At 50.9% G+C, this 20035-nt stretch overlaps 1 protein-coding gene across 3 annotated transcripts in view; it reads right to left on the bottom strand.

The window, feature by feature from the left end:
* Mov10l1 (Mov10 like RNA helicase 1) overlaps nt 1–20035 on the bottom strand; it is a 60357-nt gene that overhangs the window by 26100 nt on the left and 14222 nt on the right. For 2 of the 3 annotated variants that reach the window (XM_076853395.2, XM_076853396.2), the window contains exons 10-15: nt 18766–18880; nt 11749–11926; nt 11439–11509; nt 7352–7443; nt 1960–2018; nt 1238–1338 (exon numbers count right to left, since the gene is read on the bottom strand). In XM_076853395.2, the coding sequence (XP_076709510.2) occupies nt 1238–1338; nt 1960–2018; nt 7352–7443; nt 11439–11509; nt 11749–11926; nt 18766–18880 (616 nt within the window). The remainder of the gene's footprint in view (nt 1–1237; nt 1339–1959; nt 2019–7351; nt 7444–11438; nt 11510–11748; nt 11927–18765; nt 18881–20035) is intronic. The other variant, XM_076853394.2, reaches the window with a different exon arrangement.

Here is a 20035-nt window from a genome sequence, read left to right as displayed (position 1 = left end):
AGATCTCTCAAATCCACAGCTATCCACTGTGGCTCTCAGAAGTCCCTGTGGCCCTCTCTGGGACTCCAGGCACACAAACCTAGGGTCACCGAGCTGGCCCACAACTCACCAGTGCTCGTTACATATTTTAAAAAGAGATTTAGTTTTAGAGTAAAGTGGGGTTGCTCTCTTTTCTCTGGTTTTCTCCCTTTTCCTGTGGACTGCACGGTCTCATGCCCACTCTGTCCAGCACACTGCTCATCACAGGCACTACATTTCTCACCTCGAGATGACAACGCGTGCCTCTTGTTTCACATGTCCACTGAATTTGCATGTGTCTTTCTCTGACGCTCCTGGATGCACTTACTTACAACACCTGTTTCAACGTCTCTGCTAACTGTGACTGCTCTAATCAGTCACACTTTCTCTTTGTGGCTTGTGTTTAATCAGGGCCCCACCCATGTTGAGTGTGAGTCAACTACTGAGCTGCCTCCCCAGCCGGCTTCTGTCTTATTCAAAAATACACTGAGAGTCTAGGACAACACCTAGCACACAGCAGGTGCCACACTGCCACTATGGAGGGACTGACTGGAGAAGCAAAGGTAGCACCTCTTTGTAGCACTCACAAAACCACAGATGTGAAGGAGCTGCTTGGGTTGGGGGGTGGCTCAGTGGTACTGTGCTCACCTGGCATGTGTGAGGCAAAAGTACTGATGGTATTTAACAGGCCTTGTCGGGAAGACGAGTTCCCCTTTCCCACCCTCCTCCCTCCAGATGCTCTCCTGCCCCTGGTGTCTGCTGTTCCTCAAGGTGCAGCAAGAAGCCTTCGCCAGATGGGCTCCCCAGCTGCCACTGCTGGGAGAAATGATTTTCTTGTTCTTATAAATTGCCTGGTCTGTGGCATTCTGTTACAGCAACATCTGGCTTCCGTTTCCAACATGGAAGAAAAATATTGCTGAGTGGGCATTCATTTTCTATGAATATATACTTATGTAAATGTATCCAAAACCAATTTTAAAATAAAACAACAAGATCACATACACACCTGGATCTTGTTTCCCCACTTACTGCAGCAACTTACACCTATATATAATTGTATATAAATGCACACTAAATCAATTTTATGCATACTTTGGTTTTCACTGATTTTGCTTATTTGAGGACTACGCTCCTCTAATTCTCTAGTCCACGTGAGCTAATCTACCTGGACGTGAATTTGTGACATCACCTACTTAGACAGTGGGAGTCGTCAAAGCACTACCTTGGTGGTGGGCTCTCTGTTCCTCCTGGTGTCTTGGGCATGGCTCCAGTTCCCTGTAACCTGAGGAGACTGCAAAATGATTTCTTCTGGAAACAACACTTGAAAATGAGAAAAGGTAAGAGGGTAGATATTACTGAAGAGCTCAGAAGAAACACATGGCAGCACCCGGAATGTCCCTGGCTCACTGTGTGCAGTGGCCCACATGCCACTCTATTCCTCTCTGGACCCCCTTCATCTACTTCTGAACTCGGCATAGCACCACTGCTGCCTATTCTTCACAACAGAGTCACCCACTTGTCTTTCTGTGAGTACAAAAATGATTTACATTACAAGGGAAGCTATGCAGAGGATAATGGACCTATTTCCAATGATTTAAGCATGTTTTCCTTTTCCTTTTAATTTTTTTAGTTGTTGATGGACCTTTATTTTATCCATTTATTTATATGTGGTGCTCAGAATTGAACCCAGTGCCTCATGCATGCTAGGCAAATGCTGTACCACTGAGCTACAACCCCAGCCCAAGCATGCTATTTTTTATGTAGTTGAACCAGTAAAAGACCCACAAGCTTCCCAACAGAAAAGTAAAAACCATGGATATTATGCTGCTTCATTTCTGACACAGGTTGGAAGAGACTGCTTCACACACAGTCTTGCAGGAAGCCTGGGAGAGCGCTGGGGAAGACAAACGTAAGCAAGGCCAGCAGGCCACGAAGTTCTACCTTTCACACCCAAGTGCACCACCTGTTCCAGGGCAAAGTGCGACCGTCTGCTTGTGGTCCTGCCAGAGAGAAAGCACAGTGAGCCACGTGGCTTGGAGCCATGGAGGCCAGCAAAGCTCGCCGGACGGGCCTGCCGGCATGGGTGAACGTCCTCTCCAACACTTATGGGGCATTTAACAGGCCTTGTCAGGAAGACGAGTTCCCCTTTCCCGCCCTCCTCCCTCCAGATGCTCTCCTGCCCCTGGTGTCTGCTGCTCCTCAAGGTGCAGCAAGAAGCTTTTGCCACATGGGCTCCCCAGCTGCCACCACTGGGAGAAATGATTTTCTTTTTCTTATAAATTGCCTGGTCTGTGGCATTCTGTTACAGCAACATAAGTCAGACTAAGATGAGAATCTTCCAAGGCGTCAAACTAACATGTCCTTCACAAAGCATTGAAAAATAAAGGCCATGGTAGAGCTCAGGTCTTATAAGGCCTTGAAGGCAGCCCTGGGGTGTGAGGAGTGCTTTACTGGGTCTATCTACACAAAATCACAAGTTTTATTCCAAATTATAAAAAGAGAGAGTTTATGTTATCAGGAGAGCTTGGATTCTATATTCTACGCATGAAGCAGGCGCGTAGAAGAAGCTGAAGGTGCAGCCATGAAGTGTCAGGACAATGCCAATATCACCGTGTTAACAGAAGGGAGATGGTATTTTAAGGGTTTGCTCCCTTGAAATTCACTGAAAATAACCAAGAAGAAAAAAATGGAAAATAAAAGCCATCTTTAGTGACACAGGATGGCCACAGCTCCAAAGTGCAAATGAAGAGGACGGTCTGTAAAGAAAACCAGGGTCCCGCGGCAGGGGTCCCCCAGGAGCTGCTGCAGCCTCTCGGAACCTGGAAAGGGCAGACATGGGCCTGCAGGGCCACCCCTCAACCCCAACTGCACGGCAAGGGCAGGTGGTGCTCAAGGTCACTGCAGGACCCACCCCCATGGCGTGGAGCCCGGCAAGAGGTCTGTGAGGTCTACCAAAGTGCCTCCCGAGGGCAGCCAGTTCTCTGCCCCTGATGGACCCTGCCTGGGCATGACCACCTCCACCCAAGGAGCAAGAGCTAGAAAAGAACCACGGAGGACTCAACAGCACTGCCTCCATGGAGTAACACAGCCACCCACGCACCCCAGCCTCACCAAGGCAGAGAGAAGAGGGACTTCACCGTCTTTTCAGAACTGCCATGACAGACTCCAAACACGTGACAACGAAAGCAGCAGGCAAGAAAACCACACCGGCACCCGGAGACCACCGTCTGGCCTCCCAAGAGCCAAGGAGAAGCACCAGTGCAGCCCAGCCATGAGCCTAGAGGCTCGGGATTCACCAAAACACCTCCTTTCATTCTGGGTATAGAAGAAAGGTGGTCACAAAGTTCTCCAGCTGAAATACTTCCTATTGCAAGGCTGAAGGAAAACACAATTACCTCAGGAAATGTTGAAGAGGTAACTAAAAAATATTCAAAATCAGTACCTTAAAATAGGACCTGACCAATCAATACACTAAGGGGTAAAATACCAAAGGCATTTCCCTAAAATAAGAAACAAGACTAAGACACAAAGCACCAGAAAATTACTAGAAAAAAGAAAACAGACCGGAGGGTACCAGGAGAGAGACAGTAAACGAGAATCCCAAAAAAGGACAAGGAAGAGAAAGAAGCCACTGTCCAAGAAGAGGGTACAGCGTCAAGGATGACAATTCCCCCTGCATTTGAGCGTCACTGCACCCAGGTAAAAGAACCTCTCCGCTCGATGGTCCTGTGGCACAGTGGCCAGGGGCAGAGCCCTTGGGACACTTCCCTGAGGGTGGCACTCACCAGCACCAAGCACCAAGCAAGAAGAAAGGCTCAGACCCCAGACTCCCCGCCACCAGAGGAAACCAGAGAAAGGCAGGCAGGACCTAGGGACAGGGCCACGGACACTGGAGAAAACAGACAGCAGTGAGATGAGAAGCGCTAGCGTCTGTGTGAAGGTCATCGAATGACAGACAGGTGGCCAGATTGCTGAGAGAGAGGAAGAGAGCACACGTGAGATACCAGGAGCCAGAAGTAGCGGCCAGCGGAGCCCGCACGGGGAGCTGTGGAAGGGGCCATTGGGAGACGGAGCCACTCTCGCAAAGCAGCTAGAGCTGGGTGGATCAGCTTCCTTCAGACACCAAAGCCCATTCAGGGAAAAGCGGACAACCCAAGGGTCCTGTGTCTTTAAGGACAGGGAGTATGGAAGTGCCCACAGCTAGACACAGTGGCCATGCCTACGGCAGCACAATGGCAAGTTAAGGCCAGCCTCAGTGATTCAGCAAGACCCTACTTCAAAATAAAAGGCAAAGGAGCTTGGGGGCGAGGGCCACTGGGTTCCATTCCTGGGACCGGGAAAGAAGAGTGCCCCACAAACCCCGAGCCACAGAGGGCCTCGAGGTGAATTCTACCAACATCTAGGGAGAAAAGGAACTCACTCCACACACACTCCCAGAAAGGCGGAGGAGTGGACGCCACAGCCTAACACAGCCCTCCACACCGATGCAGACATGAGTGGCACACCTGCACACACAGTGCCTGGTCACAGCCACGGTGCTTGCTCCCAGGAGCTCACCAGCACCTCCACCGCTCAGGAGACAGGAGGACCATGGTGTTGTAGCAGAGAGCCCTGGACACCATCACGTCCATCCCCATCTAGAAACTCCAGCCAGTGAGGGCTATGTCTCCTCCCCCCAAGGGACGGCACAGGATCCTGTGAGACTGGCAGCCTGCGAGGTCAGGAATAAGGCGGTGGGCCACATCCACGGCCGCACAACCCTGCCCAGAGGCTTCAGGCCACGTCCCAGGGTGAGGGACACCACAAAATGCACAGGGCAAGATAGGAAGAAGGAACCTTTCATTTAAAACCACACTTACACATGTAGAAAATCCTATGTAATCTGTAAAAAAGCTGCTAGTAAGTGAGTTTAGCAATTTTGCAGAACATAAGATAAAGGCACAAAAATCAATTGCTTTTATAAATACTGAAAATTAGTAATTGGAAACTTAAGTTAAAATTGATACTTGCAATAGTTAAAATTTCTTTAAGTAGGAATAACTGACAAAAGATACACAAAACCTGTACACTGCATAGTGCAAACCACTGCAAAAGACACGGAGACAAGAAGTGGGGAGAATCAATGGAGCGACGCAGCGTTTTCAGACATTGGAAGACTCAGTACTTAACATCAACAATTCTCCCTTAAACTGACCTAGAGTTAATGTGATTCTGATCCAAATCCCACAGGCTTTTTATAGACACTGACGGATGAGCTAAAATCCGTGTGGGAACACAGACGGCCTAGAAGACCAGACAACTCCGGGCAGAGCGAGGTGGAGCGCGGTCTGCCTGATTCCTGAACTTGCCACAAAGCCACATACAACAGACGGAGTGTGTGCATCCCCCAGAACTCTAACCCTCGACAGGACAGTGTTTGGAGGTGGGGCCTCTGAAAGGACAGAAGGCCATAAGGGCTCTGTCTTCATGAATAGGACTAGAGTCTTTACAAAAGGTACCCAGAGGACTCTCTTAGGATCTTGAGTTAAGCAAAGATTTCTAAGATGTTTCACTGAAAGTGTGACCCATGAAAGTACAAATGGCACGACTGTGAAAAGGTGTCCCGCTCCTCACCAATGGAGGAATGCTAATAAACTCACAACCAGCCATACTGCCGCTGGCTGCAACGGCTTTACCAGAAGTTCAGGCTCACTGACCAGCTGAGATCTTCCGCCCTCCCACCCCAGCAAGATGGACCCCTGCACATCCCTGCACAGGTCGCTGTCCCCGGTGGCCCACCTGGTCACACCTCCCCTCAACCTTGCATTTCATATTCTCCTAGGCTCCAAACACGTCTCATTGCTCTGCTGCTTCTCACCCCAATAGCAAACAGCCCAGTGTCCCTGTGGAGGCCACACGCACTGCCCCTCTGCTTCCACGGTCAAACACCTTAAAAGAGAACTAGCTCCATTGCTCCATTTCCCCAGCCCCTTCTCCCTCCACAAAGCCCAGACTGGGTGCAGCCCTGACTTCTCAAACCACAGAGAACAAGCACGACGGTAAGAAAAGAACTGATGAGCCTGAAAAAATTAACACTTTCAGTTAATGAAAGAATTTTAAATAGAGTTAAAAGATAAATGACAAGCCCAGAAAAGATTTAAAATCTCAGAATAGTTTCACATAATGAATACAGAAAAATTCCTGCAAATAATAAAAGTCAGACAAATTATTCAATAAAAAAGAGGGCAAAAGATACAAGCAAATATTTCACAGAAGATGAAAATTTTATGGCCAATGAATGTGGAGATTCTCAATTTGTAGGTAAAGAAATGCAAGGTATAATCACAATGAGGGCAGCTGGGATTATGGTTCAGCTGCAGAGCACTTGCCTAGCACGCATAAGGCCCCGTTGGATCCTCAGCACCCCATAAAAATAAATTAAAAAAAAATATTTTTAAAAAATCTTGGTTTAAAGAAAAATCACAATGAAGTGTGTTATCTGCCCACCTGGCTGGCACAAACTGTGAAGTTTAACCACCAGGCTCAGGGGCACGGTCCCACACACTGTTCCTGGAAGCACAGGTGCACCCATGTGAGGTGTGGACCCGCCACTGCCAACCCTGCAATGTCACCCAAGTGTGCACGCATCTTGTTTAATAAGCAAACCGTCAACTTCAGAAATGATGAGAATGTGCATCAACAGAGGAGCAGATGGGGGTGGAGAGTCACACGACAGCGCAGAGTACAGTGGTGGAAATAGGAGCCCCAGTTACAGACAGGACCGGGGCGCTCTTGGTAACGATGCTCAGTGAGAAGCACAGCTCCTGCAACTGCACGTAGCAACCAGCCTTCCAAAAGGTTCAGAAGAACTGAAGCCAAAGGACGCACTTCTCATATGCACACATGTGCATACACAGACATACAATCTCTTATAAAAGTGAGGGCACACGCCTGTAATCCCAGTACTTGGGAGGCTGAGGCAGGAGAAGCACAGGTCCCAGGCCAAGTCCCCCCCACCAAAAAAAAGCTCCAGTTAATGGTTGGAAAGGTCAGTGGGAGACAGAAAGGGGTGGTGAGGCGAAGGAGCTAGTGGACTGGAGGTGACATGGGCGACGGGACTGGGTGCAGGGAAGTTCCAAAAATGAGTGAGCATAGAATCATCTGCGTCTTTATCTCACAAGTTATCTATAATGAAGCTGTACTCACAGGCACAGGCAAGTGGTACACAGAGCACCCAAAACCACAGACACGGCGTCAACACAGCGCTTCCCTATCCCCAGGGAGACGTCAGTGGCCTTGCTGGGAGCATGCCCATCACGGTGAGGAGGGCACGGTGGGACTACCTGGCGCCTACCTGTTGTATGTAAACTCCACATCCATAGGTTCAAAGTTGTACGTCTGCTCAAATTCTGGATTAAGTTTAAGAGTTACATCTTCTTCGTGAATCTGAAAAAAGACAAGGGATTTACATTAGACAAGTTCTTACATTAACCTTGACTTCTTGGAATAATCCATCCATGTCCAGCAAAATAACAAGAAAAACTCATTTTACAAATGTGAGCCACATTTTATATCTTAAATATCTGCAAAATTAACTGAAAGAATCACATCTTGAAGTCATTAAGTCACACAAACAGGAGTCAATGGTCAGTGTTTCCACTCACACCAGCCACACTTAGCCAGTGTCTCCCCAGGCGTAGGCTCTGAGGAGACAGGGCTGAGCCAGGCTACTGACTCAGGAGGCCAACCAGCCAACAGCTGCAGGTGCAGCCAGGTGCTCTTGTCGGTCACAGCTGCCCCAGAAAGGTCATTTAGACTTGCCCTCCTGCTGGCAGTGGGAAGGGGTGAAGCCAGATTCTGCATTAAACAATCCTCATATTCTTTCCTGGGCAAGCAGGAAGAGGAAACTTCTGAGCAAACACGGGAAGCAAAAATAGGAAGGAACACTCCGAGCTGCAGAAGGAGCTCAAACCTTCTCAGGTAAATAAGGACCACTCAGGCAGGGCCACTTCCTGAGGGCCAGGCCAACACCAGCAAAGGGCGCAGAAGCTGCCATCTGAGCGACTGAGACCATGGGCATGAGGTCAATGAAGAGTCACATGCTGGAAAGGACCCCGGTCAATGCCCTCTACTCTCAGCAGATGGGGCCACGACTCCATGACAGGGACAGCCAGCTCACCAGAGGAGACTGCAGAAATGAACGTGGGCTCATGACCAGAGATCACCACACACACAGGAGGCTAACCCGTGTTAGCTTCCCAACACCAGGGCAAGGGCAGAGAGCTGTGGCAGATGTGATGTCAGGATGCCACAGGCTGATTTGACCACTTAGAGGAATCTAAGAGGCTGTGCCTGGAGTGAGAAGGCGAAAGACAAAGACAAGTAGCACCAGGCAACATGAAGGGTCAGGGCAGCTTTGCAAAACCATGCAGGGCACTAAGAAGTGAGGACAGAGAGGGAGACAGGAGGGCAGGCAGGAGGCCCTCTGTGGGCACGGCCAGTGGGCAGTGCTAGATACAGACTCAGCACAGGAGCCTTCTCTCCCCAGGCTCCAGAACTGCTAACCTGTAGAGGGCCCAACTAGCCAGAGTGGGGTCCCTGTTGGCTGGAGATGGCAATCTGACTTCAGTGTGGTGACTAATTGTTCTCTGGGTCTCCTCCGCCAGCCATGCCATTCAGGACCTGAGTCCCTCACCGTGCTCGCTGGCCAAACCAAGTACAGCAAAACCAAGTACAGCCAGGGGGACCCACAGAATGCACCACCTGAGCAGCCGGGTGGCCCACTCTGCCTCTAGACCCAGAGTGTCACTTTCCCGGCAACTTAAACACTCAGACCTTTTGCCCACCCAGGGACGCCATTTGCCGGGTTGCATGACTAAAATACTCCGGGGTCACTCCAGGGAAACTGAAATAACTGGACTGCACGAAATAACCACCAAGAGACAGAAATACCTTTTTCTTTGGGGGGGTGCTATGACAGCTTCTCTGACCTTAAGGGTCCGCAGAAAGAGAGTGAGCATGTGCTGACCCCTTTTATTGAGGAGAAGCCATTCAAATGAGGCAAGAGGCCAGGTTTTAGGGGGTTGAGTCTATCTTCATGATGTCTGCTCTCAGCAGGTTGACTGACACCTAGAAGGCCATACCCAAGGGCACAGTAAGAGACAGGGACACACACAAGGCGTTTCCATGGAACATTCGATCCTAAATAGGGCAAAGAGGTAATATCACAAAGGAACAGGTGAGCGAAGCTCCACTCATGGGGATGTGGGAAGGCACACCCGTGCACAAGACACAGTCGCTCGCACCCTAGAAGACGGGGCTATCCAGATCACAGCGTGACCCTAGGATGCCGCACCGGGCAGCAGGGGAGTCAAACCAGTCAAGTGCTAGTCGGCCTCCGATACCGGAGCTCTGTGCGAGTGCCCAGGTGGTGCCACCACCCCACAGGAATTAGTGGACAGTGTCTCTTGCTGAGATCTCTGGTCCTACTTGGAGGCTTTGGTACCCAGAGCTTTCCTCCTTGATGCGTAACTGGTCTGTGGTCTGAAAGGTAAAACAGTCGCCTGGCAATTTGTGGGATCCTCATGCCACTTGTCAACAGCTGGAGTGGGCTAAAAAGTTGGCAAGGTGAACAGACCCCTGAGCCCTGTCAGCACACTGCCACTCATGATGAGTGCTCAGGGGCCCACGGGTATAGGTACATAGGGGTGATCTTTTCCCACATGGAGTGTGGTTGGGGCTGGTGGGCCTGACCAGCAGGAGGGACTGGCTTTACTGCCAGCTGGATGGATGGGCTGAGGCCAGGGTCCCGCCCTGATCATGCTGGTACTCACACCTGTTCTCCCCATCCTCTCATTCTCAATACTGTATGTGCTGGCAACACGTCAGGGTGCAGGGCGTGCCAGTGGGGGGACAGGACTCATGGGTGTGATCCTGGGGAAAGAAGCAGGAGCAAGCTCTTCAGGGCCTGTGAAGAAGTGCAGGCTGACACTCTCTCGGGTGACAAGGACTCTCCTCCTGGCTCCTGCTCTGAATCCCCTCTGGGTGGGTACAGAAGATGTGACAGGATGGTCCCTACAGCTTAACAGAGTGGAAGCCTCACCAGAAAAAGGAGACTTGAGACTGGAGAGCTCTCCAGCTGGCTCTCACTCAGGCTGCTCAGCAGGTCTCAGGGGAATTCAAACTCAAAGAAAAGGAGGAGCGATAATGTGATCGCAGCACAGCAGTTAGGGGTGCCAGGTGCCCAGTGTCCCTGTGCTGGGGCACTGTACTGCTTAGACACTCCAGACTGACCTAGGGATGGAAGACCTGCTTCTGAGGATGGCCATGGTGTCGGCATTTGACCCCAGGTGCAGTGATGCCCGTTGTGCCACCTGTAGGAGGAGGGTAGGGGGTGGGCAGGGTGTGTCTTCCTGAGACCTGGCCATGCACTTTAGCCGGCTGCATTCTGCACCTGCCCCTTCCTCTGGCTTGCCCACCTCAGTGGCAGCTTTGGGAGCCACTCACTGTTTCAGAATCATACTGTTCTGTTTCCACCAGTTCGCACAGTTGACACCCATAGCAAGAGGCTTGGTCAGGTAGCTTGCTCCAGCCTCTTCCAAGAAGCCTAGACACCTTGACCACAAAGCCGCTAGCCTCCAGTGCTGCCCAAGTCCCTGTGCCTTCTCCAGGGCTCTCCATGCCCTCCAGCTACTCAAGGCCACCCTCCTCTTCTCAAGCAGATTAACAAGCCCGTCCTCCCTGCACCTTCCACCATTGCCACTCATGCACCCCCAAGGATGAGCCCGGGACCAAGTGTGATTTGCAGCGCCATCAAAAGCTGAGGCTCTGGGTCACTAGAGTCTTGAGCTCAGGAAAACACCTCCCTCTCATCTCAGCCACAGCACAGCTCCACACCAGAGCTATGTGGGTCCCCTCGGAATCCTCATCAGAGCCTCTGGTCCCACGAGAGTGAAGTTGGGCATGCCCCTCCCTCTCCACATTGGGCAGCATGGGCTCCCTGCACACACTGAGCAGGTCTTTCCCATGCAGCTCCCAGCAGGACTCCTGGGACTTCGCTCAGGATAGCAGCAGCGAAAATCAGCCTGAGAAGCACACACCATGCAGGCAGGGAGGTCCAGGCTGCGATGTGAGCAAGCCAACGGGACCTCCTGCCCCACCCCGAGCTCTGCACGCTCTAGAGTCCTCCCTGTGCAGGGTACTGCCCTGTCGGCTCTTCTAGAGTGTGTCCAAGTCAACCCAATGCAGGCATCACAACATAGGTGATTTATGAGACTGGAAATGACAGAATCTCTTTAGACACCAAGTTCCTTTCACACATCAAAGATTATTTAAAGATTTACTTTATCTTCACACTTCCCAACAGGAAGCCAAAGCCTAAGGGAGCACCTTTCCTGAGAATGAATGGGTCAGCCCAATGGGTCAGGAGGGAGTCCTCTTACCTCGATCACATAGCCAATGTACTCAATGACATGCCCGTTGTACTCCTGGGATTTTAAGATCAGTTTGTCACCTAGTCAAAACATAAATTATCATGTGTCAAACTAAGACAAGATCACAAATGTCTCCTGCTATACTGTGAAACCAAGCCCCGAGGATGTGAACGAAGAACAGTCCTGGGATCAGCTCCCAGACAACTGTGAGCTGACAAAGCGGCGTGCTTAACATATACACAGCACTGACGGTGTCCAAGTGGAGCGCTCCATGAAAAGATGGGAGAGACAGTGGGAGGGACCCCCAGGGCCAGCGCACCTGCATATAGGGAGGGCCTGCTTTCCGCCAGCCCCGGGACCTCCAGCACCAGCAGGTCCCCGTTCCTCTTCAGGGTGACTCCGCTCATGTTGTACTCCTTCAGTTCTATTTCTGCATGGATCTCCTCCAACCACAGCAGAGTAGAGAACTTCTCCTTATAGTTTGACATGTTCAAAAGCTGAAAAAACAGGATTACATCCGTGAGAGCAGAGCAGCAGGTCCAGGAGGCCTATGTCCAGGGAGCAGCAGCCCAGCGTGAGCATGTCCACATGACTGGCACCCACCCAAGGGTCTGCCCTGGTGAGGGTTCAGTCAGCATGCTTCCCAGCCTTCAGCCTCCAGAGGACCAGGGAGTTCTGGCAGGAAGACCCCTTCCCTAGTGACCATGCCTCTGTCATCACTGTTTTCTCTGCTGGGTCTTCTGAACAGAGCTACGGCTTCTAAGGAGATTGAATCAGTGGTCAAAACCCTCCTGATGGAGAACAGCCCTGGGCCTGAGGGCCTCACGGTAAACTCCACTAAACACTAAAGAAGAATGATACCTGTCACACATTGTTCCAACACTGAAGAGGACATTTGAAATCATTCTAAGGGGCCACACTGCAAAGGACACCAAAGCCAGACTAAGAGACTCCAAGAAAAGAGAGAGCTGGGGCTGGGGCTCAGTGGTGGGCACTTGCCTAGCAGGTATGAGCCCTCGGTTCGATTTTCAGCACCACATATAAATAAATGAATAAAATAAAGGTCCACTGACAACTGAAAAACAAACACACACACACACACACACACACACACATAAAATTTTAAAAAACGTAGAGAGAGAACGGGCTGGAGGCACACACTGTGGCTGCTCAGAAGCCCAAGAAGGGAGGAACCATCTAAGTCCAGAAATAAAAGAACTGAGGCCTGTTCCAGGGACCCGGGGTGGCGCAGCCCTTGAGAGGGCCACGTGCCACGACCAGGAGGCCTGTTCCCGGGACCCAGGGTGGCGCAGCCCTTGAGAGGGCCACGTGCCTCGACCAGGAGGCCTGTTCCAGGGACCAGGCTGGCGCAGCCCTTGAGAGGGCCACGTGCCACGACCAGGAGGCCTGTTCCCGGGACCCAGGCTGGCGCAGCCCTTGAGAGGGCCACGTGCCATGACCAGGAGGCCTGTTCCCGGGACCCAGGGTGGCGCAGCCCTTGAGAGGGCCACGTGCCATGACCAGGAGGCCTGTTCCCGGGACCAGGCTGGCACAGCCCTTGAGAGGGCCACGTGCCTCGACCAGGAGGCCTGTTCCCGGGACCCAGGCTGGCGCAGCCCTTGAGAGGGCCACGTGCCACGACCAGGAGGCCTGTTCCCGGGACCCAGGCTGGCACAGCCCTTGAGAGGGCCACGTGCCATGACCAGGAGGCCTGTTCCCGGGACCCAGGGTGGCGCAGCCCTTGAGAGGGCCACGTGCCACGACCAGGAGGCCTGTTCCCGGGACCCAGGCTGGCGCAGCCCTTGAGAGGGCCACGTGCCTCGACCAGGAGGCCTGTTCCAGGGACCCAGGCTGGCGCAGCCCTTGAGAGGGCCACGTGCCTCGACCAGGAGGCCTGTTCCAGGGACCCAGGGTGGCGCAGCCCTTGAGAGGGCCACGTGCCACGACCAGGAGGCCTGTTCCAGGGACCCAGGGTGGCGCAGCCCTTGAGAGGGCCACGTGCCACGACCAGGAGGCCTGTTCCAGGGACCCAGGGTGGCGCAGCCTCTGGAGGCTGCTGAGCAGCGTACACCTTCACAGGACCAAGTGGAAAACGTACACGAGCTCAATTAATGCAGAAAGAGCATGACAAGTCCAGTGCCCTCATCAAGGGACACGGAGCTACAGGGAGGAGGGAGTCTCCTCCACACAGTAAAGGTCATCAAAGCCCATAGCTGACATCTTCCCAATGCAAAGCTTTTCCGCCAAGGTCGGGAACAGAACAAGGATGCCCACTCTCACCACTTCCACTCAACACATTTCTGGAACTCCTGGCTAGAGCAAGTATGCAAGGAAAAGAAAATAGAGGTATCCAAGTTAGAATAAGAAGTAAAATCATCTGTTTGCAGATGGCATGACTTTACATGTAAGAAACCTAAAGATTTCACAATAAACTGTTAGAATTTATACGTGAATTCATCAAAGCAGCAGGATACAGTCAAAAACACAAAAATAAGTTGCATCTCTTAAATACTAACAATGAACACTCTGAAAAAGAAAGTAACAAAATAATTCCATTTACGATAGCACAAAAAACACTTACGAATTTAACCAAAGTGTCAAAGACTTGTATGTTAAGAACTACAAAATACTGCTCAAAGAAAGAAATAAATAGAAACACAACCTATGTTCATGGACACTTAATGTCAGAACAGTAAATGTCTACATTAACCAAAGTCTATAGATTAAATGCAATTCCTATCACAATTCCACTGATACTTTTTGCAGAAAAAGAAAAATTCACTCTAGAGTTCATAGAAAATCTCAAGGGATGCTGAACGGTCATCTTTCAAAAGAAGAACGAGGATGGGGGACTCATACTTCATAATTTAACAACCTACTATGAAGCCACAGTCATTAAAACTGTATGGTTAGGTTGGGGTTGTGGCTCAGTGGTAGAGCACTTGCCTAGCACATGTGAGGCACTGGGTGTGACCCTCGGCACCACATAAAAATCAATAAATAAAGGCATTGCATCCATCTACAACTAAAAAAATATTTTTTAAAATTAGCAGAAAGTATGCACTGGGTGTCTCATCATGCTTTATTCTAATTTCTGAAACTGGAAGCAACCAAGACGTCCTTCAGAAGGGAAGTGGATAAACACACTGTGGTCCAGCCGGACTATGGGATATTCTCAGCATTAAAAAGAACAGGGCTGCCAGACGTGCACAGACATGGAAGAAAATCAAATGTGCCTTTGTAAGTGAAAGAAGTCCACTTGAAAAGGCTGCATGTGTATAACTCCACCACATGGCATTCCGGAAAAGGAAAACTACAGACACAAGAAACAGCTGTGGCTGCCATGGGCTGAGGGAGGGCCGAACAAAAAGGCTGAGCCCTGAACATTCAGGGCAGTGAAACTGCTCTATGTGATACTATATTGGTGCACACGTGACATTATACTTTAACTTTTTTGTACTGGGAACTGAACCCAGGGGTGCTCTACCACTGAGCTGCATCCCCAACCCTTTTTATTTTGATACAGGATCTCCCTAGGTTGTTGAGGCTGGCCTGGAACTGGTGATCCTCTTGCTTCAGCCTCTAGAGTTGCTGGATTGCAGGAGTGAGTCACTGTGCTCAGCATGACATTATCCTTTTGTCCTAACCTACAGAATGTTCAACATTCAGTTCACTAACATAAACTATGGGCTTCTGGCCACCAGGGCATGTCAATGTAGGCTAAGCAATTTCAGCAATGTACCACCCTGGTGGGAATGTAGATGGCGGGGAGCTGAGCTTGGGTGCAGAGGCTATGTGGAAATGTCTGTACCTTCCTCTGTGAACTTAAAACTGCTCTACAGTAGAGCCTATTAAAAAATGGAAGTAAAATAGGACTTCTTCAGAATAAAAGACTGAAAGAATCGATCCCATAGGCAAGCATGACATGAAGAGTCCAAGTCCTCCAGGCAGGAGTGCAATGATGCCAAATGGAAATCTGGATTTATACAAAAGAGTAAGGAGCACTAGAAGCTTGGCAGTGGTGCACGCCTAGGAACCCAGCAACTCGAGAGGCTGAGGCAGGAGGATCAGGAGTTCTAGGTCAGCTTCAGCAATACAGTGAGACCCTACCTCAAAATTTAAAACAATAAAATAAAAAGCAATAAAATAAGAAAAACATAAAATAAAGAGCTCCACCGATTGACTTCACCTAACTGACATTCCTGAGACAAGACAAACATACAAGCAATATTTACCCAAAGAGGCTGCATTGTCAATAAATGCAAGGGCATTCAGTCATAAAGTATGTTTGACGGCCACAGTGGAATCAAGTCAGCAGTACCCACAGGTTCAGAAACAACATGCTTTTACATAACCACAGATCAGAAGTCAGTAGGAAAAGAAAGAGACACTTTGAACTAAATGAAAATACAAATATAATGTATTAAAATTTGCAAGACACAGCCAATTTAGTACTTAAGAAGAAATTTTCTAACACTAAAAACCTACGTTAGCAAAAAACCAAGGATTTTAAACCAAATGACTTTGGCTTCCTTCTTAAAAAAAGAGCAAAAGAAACCAAATACACTAGTGAAAGGAAAAAAAAAAAAAGACAAAAAACAAAAACAAAAGAACACAGTAGGTGACAGATGAAAGGGAAATCAGAACAAGACAAAACCAACAAAAGCAAAGAGCTGTTTCTTTGAGAAGACTGATGCAGTGAGCAGCCCTCTGCCAGCCAGGTGCCTGAGGAAAGAGAAGCACCATCGCCAACAGCCTAACAGGAGCCCAATAGCTGCCTGCAACCACTCAGACACTCAAACGAAATCATTCTTTCAGAGGGAAAATCCCCATAGCGCAGAGAAAAGAGAACCAATAGGGAGCTAGAAGAAGCAATTCCTGACTCAGTCTGTGGGCCAAGAGCTCAGTCACCAGGCATCCCTGGAACCTTCCATCAGCACTAGGAAGATGTGGGGCCAGTTCTGCATGGACTCTAGGATGGCCACAAGGCCAGAGTTCCTCCAAGTCCCTGAGGGCACTATGCCAGCACCCACGAAGGACCCTTCAAGGAAAGACGACTGCAGACCAATACCTCCCACCAACGCAGATGCAAAATTCTCACGTGGGCATGTGGTATGTGATGGCAGATGCACAGTGAGGGTGCTGCCTGGGCACCGGGAGGACGCTGCCACACCCAAGGGCCCAGGAGAGCGAAGGTGAGACTGAAGAGTTTCTCTGGGCCCCTGAGGGAGACTGAACACACAGGGCCACTTGCCTCTGCCTCTCCAGCAGCTCCACCTGTCTCTCTGGTCTGGCGGGACTCAGGAAGAAGGACGGCCCTCTGACTCGTGGTGCCCTCCCTGCCCAGAACCTGAAAGAGATCTTGAACTTGTTTCTTTTTTGGAGGGAGGCAGTGTCAAATTTGCACAGTGGATCTCAAGAACAAGGGGCTGCCCCGGGCCAGGACAGGTTTTCCCACAGGATGCTGGTTGCACTAGCTGTGTGGAGTGAGGGTTAGGGAGCACAAGCTGAAGCAGGTCAGATGAGCGCTCCAAGAGCACCTGTCAGCATGAACAAGTTTCCTGGGGGTGGGACCATGGGCACCATCAGACTATTGTCAGGAGGCTGTCCAGCAGGTAAAAAGGGTCCTTCAGGGCACCCTGCCAACACCCATGCCGGGCTTCCCTTCATTCCCAGCCCTGGCACTGGAACCCCACAGAGTCTGGGGCTTGCAGAGTAAAATGCACACACCAATGACAGCACCATGGGTGGGGGTCCACCCAGGGACACAAGGTGAGCCTATCCCCTGAAGACCAATGTGAGTCACCAAGGCAATACACTCAGGAAGAAAGCCACACAGTCTTCTCAAGAGAGGCAGGAAAAACACTTAAGATGAACCACTTCACAGAACAGGACACTCGGAGAAGTCACGACCTCCCGCAACCACCTCACCTATCCTTCCAAGACACCCAACAGCCCAGAGGGGACGCGCCTTGTCCAGCACCCTCCTGGTAGCTGTCCACCTCTTTGGTCTCTGAGGGCTAACCTGTTCTGGGAATCTGTACAAATGGAATCACGCAAACTGTGACCTTGTGTGTGGGATCCCTCCCTCAGCATCACCAGGCACAAGCCAGAAAAGCCTGGCTATGTTCACACAGCACGGAGGTCAGGTGAGCTTTTTAGGCCACCACAACCAACCCTGTGGCCTGGCAGCACACAGAAGGGGTCAGGGTGTTTTCTGAAGTATGGCAGGCGGCTCGTCCTGGAGGCTGCAGGGAGCAGCAGCGTAGTCTGAGCTTCTGCAGATGCCATGCTCCTCAACCTTGGACCCTCCTGCCTCTCTATAAGGACCTTGAAATGATGTGGCGCCACTCAGTCAGGGTCAGCTTCCAGGTCCAGGTTCTCGACCTCATTCCCTTGACAGAGGTCTCTTTGCCAAATGAGGTCACATCCTTGGCTCCCAGGCACTGATCAGGACATCAGCAAGGGCTGTTACTCAGCCCTTCCAGAACCTCAAACTAAAAAAACTGCTGAGTAGAAGTTAGAATAAATTACCCATGCTGTGGGTAATATTCACACAGAGCTCTGGGAAAGGAGACCAACATGCAAGGGGCGGGAAACCAGGGTCAGCCAAGGAGCAGACACGTATCAGGCTCACCTCAGCTGCATGGCCACGCAGCCACCACACGCTGACGGAAGCCAGCACCATTCCAACTGCCCGCCTCGTCAGTGTCACAGGCACAAAGCACTTCAGGCTGCAGAGGGCCCTGAGCCGGGCCTGCAGGAGCACTGGCCCACCCTCCACGCAGGTCTGTCTGTCCCTCCTGCATGGCTCTCACCCTAGCCTGCTGACAGCTCAAGGCCTGTCCTGCAGAACAAGCACTCCATGACCCGACACCCGCTTCCAGCCATCCAGCCTGTCCTTGGGTCGTGCCATGCCCCACTTCACAGTCACCCACGTGCTTCTGGATGAATGACCTCAGATTCCTGACAGCAAGTGCCTCCCGGCACAGGACAATGCTCCCCGAGGCCAGGTGGACACTTCTGCCCCCAACTCTCCTGCCTGGCTGCTGACCTTAACAGGGGCTCACATGTCCACGAGGCTTTCCCACAGACCCAACTTTCTCAGCCTCCCCTGACAGCCAGCTCCGTCGGCCCCTGGAGTGCTAGGCTTGGCAAAAGCCCTGCTCCCTGCCCCACATCCCCAGTGGCAGTCTTCAGAGACACACCAAGTTGCCCTTCCCATGTCACCCTTAAGCTCAGGCTGTCTATGGTGAAACTGAAGGTTCCTCCTGCTTTTGTTGGGACACTGTGTGAGGGGCACGGGTGCATGGCCTGGAACCCTCTGATGTCCTACCTCTGCAAGCAGTGGCTGGAAGGTCAGGATGTCCACTTTGTGCTCCACACATCTTCTCAGCCTGTCTGGTATCGGGTACTGTGGAAGAAAGCTTGGGAGCTGTCGTCGCGAGTTCCTTAAGACACAAATCCACAAGTTAAAGCAGCTCTTTGCTACCCCAGCATTTCCGTGTGTAGTTTTGGAGTATCCCCTATCCGAAATGCTTGGGACCAGAGTATTTCAGACTTAGGAGATTTTGATTTTGGAATACCTGTGTGGACTCTACCAGCTGAGCATCCATCATGTGAAATGCTTCAAAATCTGAAGCTTTTGGAGCACCACATCAGCACTGAAGCTTCATACTCCAGGATTTTGAATTTTCGAATGAAGAGTGTTCAACCTGATCAGACTTCACTTTCTGCTTCAGGAGGACCAGATACAGGAGCCACCAGCGTAGGCTGGTTGTGCCGAGCCTCTGCTCCTGGTCCTGGGTCCCAAGTTCCCCAGCTCTAGCAGGCCTCTCACCTCTGCAGGGCAGCAGGACTGCTCCTCCCCCTGGAGCCAGACTGGCTTCCCAGGAGCCTACTGGACCAGGGAATTTGAAGACAGCCGTTTTTTAGCCTTTTAATGAACTCGGTTTTCACTACATGTTTTGTTTTTTTTTCTTTGGATATTGGGGATTCAATCTACCACTCAGCCACATTCCAAGCACCACCCCCCACCCTGTTTTTTTGTGACAGGGTCTAAGTTGCTGAGGACCTCGCTAAATTGCTGGGATTACAGGCATGTCCCGCTGAGCCCAACTGTTACTGTGTTTTTAATAAGGACATGAGTATCAGACACTATACCCACACATCACTGCAAAGAACACCTGGGCAGCCTTAACTGTTTTTGTTTTTACTGTGACTCCCTGGGGAAAGCTGGTTTTACTCTCCAAGCCTCTGCTTTCTCCAAGAACAGGGTCAACTGAGTCACTCAAATTCTGAGAGTTGGGTGCAGTGGCCATGCCTGTAATTCTAGCATGTGTGCTGTGGTGCTGAGACAGGAGGCTCTCACATTCAAGGCCAGGCTGGGCAACCTGGCAATACCTGGCCTCAAAATAAAATTTTAAAAGGACCGGGGTATGACTCAGTGGTGCAGGACTTACCTAGCATGCATGAGACCCTGAGTCAAACAGTGATGCAGAAAAAGGGCCAGGGAGATGAGGAGACTGGAATTTCAGAGACCGTCCACCTAGGTCGAGTGTAGCTTTGGCTGGACAGCTGCAGGCCACCCCAGAGTCACTGACAGC

The sequence above is a fragment of the Callospermophilus lateralis genome, chromosome 4 (genome assembly GCF_048772815.1).
Source record: "Callospermophilus lateralis isolate mCalLat2 chromosome 4, mCalLat2.hap1, whole genome shotgun sequence".
Classification (NCBI taxonomy): Eukaryota; Metazoa; Chordata; class Mammalia; order Rodentia; family Sciuridae; genus Callospermophilus; species Callospermophilus lateralis.
The sequence above is the reverse complement of the archived record's forward strand: the minus strand, read 5'-3'. Positions and strand labels throughout refer to the sequence as shown.